Here is a 9240-nt window from a genome sequence, read left to right as displayed (position 1 = left end):
TAAAGCCTTTTACAACTGATGGAAACCTTTAAATTTTTAAGGAAGTTCCGGAAAAATTCAATAGTCAAATACTTTTAACACAGGAACCTGTTGATAATAGTTAGGTCCAACTTAAAAGAAAAAAAAAATATTTTTCTGAAAAATGATTATCTTATAAATACTTATATTAAAGAGTTAATTGGGCCAAAAACATAGAAATATCAGTAAATTAGGAAAATAGGAAAGAGACGATCTAGAGCATGCACAAAGCACGCTTCAGAGATGTGAGAAGACATTACTACCCTTGACGACTCGACTTCGGGATTATAGGAGTCTAGGATTAGTGTCTGACACAGAGGATTTACAGAGATTTGGCGGTAGGGTTAAAAACCCTAACGCCGTTGGGTTCTTCACCGGCAGCGAAAACCCTTTCCGGTAATTGACACGGCGGCTTCTACATTGCATCGCCTACTGCCATATGGATCATCACCGTTGCTACTTTCCGGTCAAAAGAGGAGAAATAAAAAAAATATTTAGACTGGGAATAATGAAAACACGCTTCGGTTTGTCTAATAAACTTTGTTTACTTACCTAAAAATGCAAAAGATACGAAATCTGACTAAACAACAGTAAAGTAGATAGCGCCTCTGTTTGATGATCTTTGTGTATCTTGATAAACGATTTCATCGACATGCAGCGGTTGATTAGATGTTTGTTGGGTAGGGGTAACAGAGTCAAACAACATCAATGAACAGTATCGATAAAGTTTAAATGAATATTATAAGTTAATTATAGTAGTTATTTTCTATACTTTTGAGTATTTTCGGATAAAATATGATAGTTTAGATAAAATTCTACTCAACTATGTAAAATGGACATTTTGGTTACTTTTGGTTATTTTGAGTAATTTAGATACAAATATTTGAATCGAAAAATACACTTTCCCGCCAAAAAACAAAAAACGCAATTTCCTGCCAAAACCAGAAAACAAAAATCTTACGTAAAACCAGAAAAACAATATCCCGTCAAAACCGAAAAACACAATTTCTCACCAAAACCGGAAAATACACTTTCCTGCCAAACCCGAGAAAATGCAATTTCCCGCTAAAACAGGAAAACACAATTTCCTAACAAAACCGAAAAATGCAATTTCACACCAAAATCGGAAAAATGCAATTTCCCGCTAAAACCGGAAAAGTACACTTTTCCGCCAAAAATCAAAAAACACAATTTCCTGTCAAAACCAGAAAATAAAGTTCCGTAAAAACCAGAAAACGCAATATCCCGCCAAAACCAGAAAACGCACAATTTCTCACCAAAACCGGAAAATATACTTTCCGTCAAAACCGAGAAAATGCAATTTTCCACCAAAACCTGAAAAGACGCAATTGCCCACCATAACCGGAAAAATGCAATTTCCCTCTAAAATCGAAAAATACACTTTCCCGCCAAAAAACTGAAAACACATTTTCTTACCAAAACCAGAAAAAAAAAACAATTTCCCGCCAAAACCAGAAAAACACAATTTCCTGTCAAAACAGAGAAAACACAATTCTCCGCCAAAACCGAAAAATATAATTTTCCGCCAAAACCAGAAAATGCAATTTCTCCACAAAAAAACAAAAAGTGCAATTTTCCGTTAAAACAGTAAAAATCCATTTTCCTGCCAAAACGGAAAAAATGTAATTTCCGTTAAAACCACAGTTTTCTGCCAAAATTGTTAAAAACACACATTCTCACGAATAATCACACTCTTCGTTGAAACTGTAAAATGTACTTTCCGCCAAAATCACAAAAACACATTTTCCACCATAACCACATTCTCCTGTCAAAACCACAAAAATCATATTTTCCCTAAAATTTTGAAGTCGTGATTTTCCTTCAAAAATATAAAAACAAGTCTACTTTAATAATATATTCATTTCGATGTAGATGTAAGTTAAAAAACACAATTGCACGTAGATGAATCATCTAAATGCATAGATAAAATGTAGAGACGAACAACAACCAAATGATGCATCTTTCAGATGTACAAACGAGGCCTAACCAAATCTATATTATTAAAGTTAAAGTATATAATTGGATGGATTGTTTGAAAACAATGATAGTAAAATAAATAAGATATGTTTGAAAACATGAATAGTAGAGATATATACATTCTTTTATTTATACATTTAGCCACTGTATTTTCAATAAATTAATAACAAATGAGAATTATTTAGAAACATGAATAACATATTTAATACTTCTTTTTATTTACGCATTTAGTCATTGTTCTTATAATAAATCAAACAACCTCATTTTTATATTTTTTATTTACAATTTTGTCACCATATTTACAATTCTTTATGTTGAAAATAAAAACAGAAACTGAAATATAAATACTATATTATATAAAACAATTTTTAAATACAGTATTATTATCTTATTTAGTTTAGTTCAAATTACTCTGCTCAAAGGAGGTTCCTGTAAAATCAAAAGAAAAGAACGGTTCATGTGCTTATGGGAAATGTCCAAAACACTTACTACATTCATCATTGTCATACTGGAAAATAGCCTATACAATTGATAATTTGTTAGTTTCACTTATATATATATATATAAGATTTCTTCCAACTTTTTCTGTGAGATTTTTCCTTAAGAATTGTTTTCAAGATAATGGTTCTTTGACCATTAATTTCAAAATATTTGGGTGAAAATTGGGCAATTACCGATGAACCATAATTTTGAATCATAATGAATATAAATTGGGTTGTATAGCGTGGATCAGATACTTTTATCATATTTAATTATATAAGAATCCAAAATAAAACCAAACATAATTGATGATACATGGGCTGATCACTATTATACTAGTTAGGATTTTTTCCAACTTTTGATGTGAAATTTTATACCAAATATATTAAGATATCTATCATAGGTTTTCCAACCAACATAGTAGTAAGATCTATACTTTCTTCAAGTACTTGTAGTTGAATCTCTTTGCTTTCAGCCCCAATTATAATCTAGCAAAGAGAAAAAATAAACAATTTAGATTGATAATCTAGATTAAAAACTAATATATATGTAGAATTTTTACTTTTAGGAAACACAAGTAGAATTTCTTGATAAGTTTTTCAAATTGTGGAGAATTATGTCACTTCGTGTGGATGCATGAAAGCTTACTTACTTGAATATGCATAGAAATTGATAATAGTTTGTTAAAACAATTTTTTAGCTATCAAAAAAACTTAAATACAATGCATACTTCTACGAGAGAATAGATCTAAACTAAAGCTTACCTCTTTTGCTGATCATAACCAGCAATATTGTCCCACGAAATCTCTTCGACAGAGTCATCCCCAAGATAATGGTTCTTTGACCATTAGTCTTAAAATATTTGGGTAAAAAGTGGACAACTACTGATGAACCATAAGTTTGAATCATAATGAATATAAATTGGGTCGGATGGCGTGGATCAGATACTTTTATCATATTAATTAGATAAGCATCCAAAATAAAACCAAAAATAATTGATGATACATGGGCTGGTCACTTTTAATCTAGTTGGTATTTTTTTCAAACTTTTGATATGAAATTTTATACCTAATATATTAAGATATCCATCATGTTTTGTAACCAACATTGTAGTAAGATATATACTTTCTTCAATTACTTGTAGTTGAATCTCTTTGCTTTCAGCCCCAATTATTATCTAGCAAAGAGAAAAAAAATAAACAATTTAGACTGATAATCTAGATTAAAAACTAATAATATTTATTTAGAATTGTTTACTTCTAGCAAACACAAGTAGAATGGTTGATAACTTTTTCAAATTGTGGAGAAATATGTTGCTTTGTGTGGATGCATGAAAGCTTACTTACTTAAATATGCATAAAAATTGATAATAGTTTGTTAAAACATTTTTTTTTGCTGTCAAAAACTTAAATACAATGCATACTTCTACGAGGTCCACATATCTTTCAAGTACCATAACTTTAAAAATTGTCTCATGATTCATTATCTCTCTACATGTTTTGAAAACACAACATAAATTAGAAAGTTATAAAAAAAAATAAACTGAAAAAGTAACACACAAACAAATACCCACACTATAAATCTACATGTCAATCCATTCATATCAGACATGAATTCAGATGGTAAACTAGTTTCTTCACTAGTCTCTTCTCCTTGTGTTTATTTCCACGAGAGAGAGTTGTGCCAGCGAGCTGAGTTCGGAGCTGAAGTCTGCAAGGGATTTATAATCTTCAGAACAAGTGTCTAGCAAGTCTCTTCTTAAACTCAAAACTCATGATGAAACTTCAGTTATCAGGGCAAATATTATACTTCTAAGGCCCGCTTTCATAAAAGTCTCTTAGATGGATATCTCATTAGTTCCTCCATCAAGATCCCGTTAAAACCTAGTAGGGCTCCAAAAATCCATAGATAAAGGCAGGGAAAACTTCTTCCAGATATCTAGAATCTCATTTTTTAAAATTTCAGGGGAGACACCAAAAAGACTTCATGTCAGCCCTCTCAAAGGGTTCCTACGAATCCAAACAGTTTCCTAGGACAATCACTTTTTGCAAACATAGATTATTTATTTTGGCAAATATTAGCACACATGAAGGATCATCAGTTCACATAGATTTTATTGTATATTTGGAAGGGACAGAATAATATGGTCTTCTAAAATATATACACAGATCCCAAAGACACATTGCAATGAGCCATAACAGAAGCATCATTACGGAAGAGGCACACGAACATGTTTCACATAGAGTTACCCAACTACAGGGTCCGGAGAACATGACATCTATACCGCAAAAGTAGGGAAGGTGGTGCTTTACGTATGGATCATTGAAAGGTGGGGGAAACCACTTTTGGACAAAGATGATATAATACTTTATATGGTTTTGATGGACTTATAGGGGCAAGGAATATCCGGGCGAGTCTTTCGTTCATCCATTCTGAGATCGAAACCCTCATATAGGTAATGGAAAGTAAGAAGAACCTTAGATGTGACTTTTCCAACAGACTATTCTCAATTGGTGAAGATGGTTTCAAAACAAGAAAAATTATGTGCTTTTGCAACATACTTGAAAGACATATATATTCTTAGAGGTTTTCAGTCAAACAAAATTCACTAATGTTCCCAGAAATATATATTCTTAGAGCCTTCCTTATCTCCACGGTAAGACTTGGGTGATCGACGATGAAACCCTCGAACTCCTTAGAGTTAGAAATCGTATATTTCTGGGCTTTGATAACGCTGATCGCAGCATCACTGACGGCTTTGTCTGATGGGATTTGGGAAAGCACAAGAACTTGAAGATCATTCGAAGAGCAAAGAGATGATGTAAGCTCGTTTCTGCACAGGTCAAGTAGATGCGGAATCTCATATTTTTCAGCTGCACGATAGAGTGACCAAACGTGTTGCTTCCCTTTCTTAGAAAGCATAGAGCCGTCGCTATAAATGAACTCAACGAGAGCCTCTAATTCTTCTTGTTTCAGCTCTGAGAAAGTGGTTGTTTCCAGCCTGGACGAAGCCTTAAAATTGTCTGATTCAAATATCGTCTTAAACACCTCTGATCTTGCAGACTATACAAGTTCCACACATATATATATATATATATATCAAGGAAAAAAATTACTAATGAAATCTTTCTATGTAAAAGAAAAAGGAGTATAGAAGAAGTAACAACCAGAATAATCTTATGGGCAAAACTAGCTGCTTCTCATCACCGTCACATGCTTTTAGGAGTACATCGGCGTGCTGTTCTCTTAGAAGCTTTACAAATCCATGCAAGAAAAGCTCTTTGTTTGTTTGAGTCCCCATGCCTATAGGCTATAGCAAATATAACCTGTGGACTTTATCTGGAATAAGAGATTGTAGGCTATATATAGGGAGAGCCTAGACTATCAAAATTACTATACTTTTACTAATTCCATTCCAATATATTGTATAAATAAAGGGTATTGGGTTTTTACCTTCCTTCTTCCAAATTTTGAGTTGATTCCTCAGATTTTTGATATGAGCCCTGCTAGGCTTTGCATAGGTAGAAGCTAGTGTCTCCCACACTTGAGCAGCAGTGGTTGCTCGTGAGACCAGCGGCTGAATGGGCAGAGTTATGGCACCCAAGAGGGCACTGTAGATCAAGCGATCTTGTCGATTCCAAATTGTAAGCTTGATTGGGGAGAGTTTCGCCATCAAGTGTAAGCGTTGAAGATGGTGCCACCGCAGATCCATCGAGATGGCCAAGCAGACCATATCCGTCTACCAAAGCTTGAACTTGGAGATTCTACATGAGGTAATTTGTGGCTGACAACTTTGAAACATTAGACATGTTTATGTTTAGGAGGGTTTGTGAGTTTGTGTTTGTGGGAATGGTTTCAGTGAACGTAGTAGAGCTGGCTGGGGAAGACATAGTGTTTGTCGTGAAAAGAGAAAAGATGTTTGAAAAATTAGGTCTTTAGGAGCGACAGCTCTGATACCATGTAGATTGTGGAATGTAACTCATTAGAATGAATAGGTTACAATATATAGTAGACAAGTATCATCTCTAACTAGGGTTATATCATTTACATAACAGTCCCTTCCATATCTTATAATCTCTATCCTCAATACATATAACTTATCTTGAAATGAACTGAAGAAAGTAGCAACTTAGTATGATGAACAACATAAGTTATCTAATACAGGCTTACAGCTCTCTCTGCTTCAGAAAATCTCTTTGTACACAACCTGACTGTACTATGAAACTTCCGAAAATAAAATCATTTCCAGCCAATAACAGACTTATAAACTCTGCAGCTCTAGGACTTTGAATATTAAATAGCCATCTGATTCTTTCATCAGAACAGTGTTGAGGATGACGAGATATTCAATGAATTTGCAAACCTCATCTTTTCAGTACGTACCATAAAATAGAATTTCCAATCACAAACTAAAATCAGTGCCATCTTAACAACTTGCTCACGTCTCAGATCGTTTTGCAGCCAGCAACACAAACATATGTCACCTACTTGTCTTGCAGACCAGAACCAAATGAAAGCCAATTTTTTCCTCAAACTTACATCCATAACCAGCAAAGTTATGCACCATCAAAGCTAAGTGGTGAACATGATTAATTTTCTTCAAACCCATATCTACGGCAACATCTCGTAACCACGAGTTCTCTTTATCCAGATTCTTGGTTATACTTCCACTGCTAGGACCAGAATCAAGAGCCACTAGATGCTGATATGTTCCTCCATTGACTAATCTTACTTGAAAAATCTTGAGATAAATTAAACCTCACTGACAATATTATCAGCATCATCACCTGCCCATCTACTCCTAGTACTCCATCACAAAAGCTTCAACGAGAACTTGTAGAATTATGACAGACATGAAAATCAAACCTCGACGAAACCAAATACCATCGCACATTTCTGAATCTCTGCCCTCCCTAGCTGATAACATATTCCCTAGCTCAAGTCAGACTGTTTATCTGCCCTTGTTGATTCAAGAACAACACAAACAAGCTGTCACTTGGACGACATACTCTTACAAATGATCCGCCTTGACACAAGTCTTCATCTTCTGCACAACCAAATTTGAGTGGTTTCAATGGTCTTTGGTATGGTCGGAGCATGAACTTCTATTAGAAATCATTTGAAAAAACTCTACAAGTCTTGTTCAATTAGGTTTATGAAACTACACACGTCCGTGTACCTCGACCGACCAATTTCTAACTATGCTTAAGACTCAAACCAACACACACGTTGCTTGATCTCCAAGTTACACCCTCGTAACCAACCAAAACCCTTTTTCAAACTTCGACGACTACCCTTTTAAAATATATTATTCAGATAACAACATAATGTATTTTTATATATTGGACTATTTTTATTATAATAATTTCAATCACTTATCTAATCAATTTTTTTTATCTTTTTAATTTTATAATTTTTATATTTAAAGATATTTTAATATGCAACACAATATATACATAAATTATCTTTTTATTTAAAATATATTTTTATATTTTGGGTAATTCTTATTATCATTACTAATTTTAATCACTTATATAATCAAGAAAATTAAAATAGTTTTTATTTTTGTGGTGTAATTTATATTTTTTTCATTAAGGATATAAACAATATTAACCATGCTAACTTTTAACATGAGAGCTCTGTTGCAAAAATTTACTTCGCAAATAATAGTATAGATAGATAGATTTGGATTTCATCTCTTTATGTTAGATATGACAATTTTCTTAAATATATAAATCACACATTCCTTGAACTAAATGCGTTTTATATGGAAGTCGAAAAAATAACAGCAAATATTAAAATATTAGAAAAATTACATATAAAGTCCGCTTTACAAAAATAATACAATGTTTTATATAAACGTATTACTATTTATATATGTAAAAATTATTAATTTATGATTTCACTGAACCTTGTAATTTCTTAAGATTTTTTTAATGTTTTATTGAATTATGGAGTTTTATTGTATGCTGATGATTTCATTTCGTAAAGAAAAGGTATATTTGATTGACAGTACAAGTAGAATATAAGTATGGTATCTAAGAACAATAACGTAAGTATACCTATCTATGATTCCTTAGCCCTTTTCTCAAAAAAAAAAAAAAAAAAAAAAAAAAAAAAACAATAACGTAAGTAAGTATGTAAAGTATATAATTGCTAAGACTTCGGATTTCCCTCTAGTTGTCTTGGTTTTTTTTTTCAGCTCGACATGGGCCATCTTTTGAACTCGGCATGCCTCATTGCTCGCACATAGGCAGGAATGACTTGAAGCCACTGGTTCTCGCATATGTACTGTGTGTTTAATATGAGCCACATCTTCTATTTACAGGCTAGGGAATAATGTTTTAGCCGGAAACCAAGCCAGAATGGACGGTAGGCAGCATGAATAGTTGATCTCACGTAATTTGAGTGATTGTCTGCTTGGGAAGCGAGTTTGAACTCAAGTCCATAGATTTTTGAGAAGCCAAAGCCAGAGATATCTTCGGGGAATCAAACTACACCAGAGGAATACTAGTGCTGTGTATTCTGGGACCTGATATAATGATTTTGTCTATATATATATATATGAAGAGGATGATGCAAAAGATGGAGATTTTCTGACCATTGGCAACTGATTTAAACAAAAAAAAAAAATCAAGTTGAGTTGAAAAAGAATGTATGCATGATAAGTTTCAGTTGAAACCATAATTCCCTGAACCGTACGGCAATGCCAAATAGATAGCATCTAATTAATGATAATTTAGA

The 9240-nt window shown here is 33.0% G+C and overlaps 1 protein-coding gene across 1 annotated transcript; it reads right to left on the bottom strand.

Moving 5' to 3' along the window:
- Positions 1-4941: 4941 nt before the first annotated feature.
- Positions 4942-5797, bottom strand: LOC108824930 (putative BTB/POZ domain-containing protein At2g40440). Its single transcript, XM_056994887.1, has 2 exons — positions 5726-5797; positions 4942-5559 (listed from the first exon to the last, which is right to left on the bottom strand). The coding sequence occupies exons 1-2, from the start codon at positions 5795-5797 to the stop codon at positions 5077-5079; spliced, it is 555 nt and encodes a 184-aa protein (XP_056850867.1). The 3' UTR covers positions 4942-5076.
- Positions 5798-9240: the final 3443 nt, after the last annotated feature.

This window comes from Raphanus sativus, chromosome 9 (assembly GCF_000801105.2).
Source record: "Raphanus sativus cultivar WK10039 chromosome 9, ASM80110v3, whole genome shotgun sequence".
NCBI lineage: Eukaryota > Viridiplantae > Streptophyta > Magnoliopsida > Brassicales > Brassicaceae > Raphanus > Raphanus sativus.
Note: the sequence above shows the minus strand (reverse complement) of the source record. Positions and strands in the feature narration are given on the sequence as shown.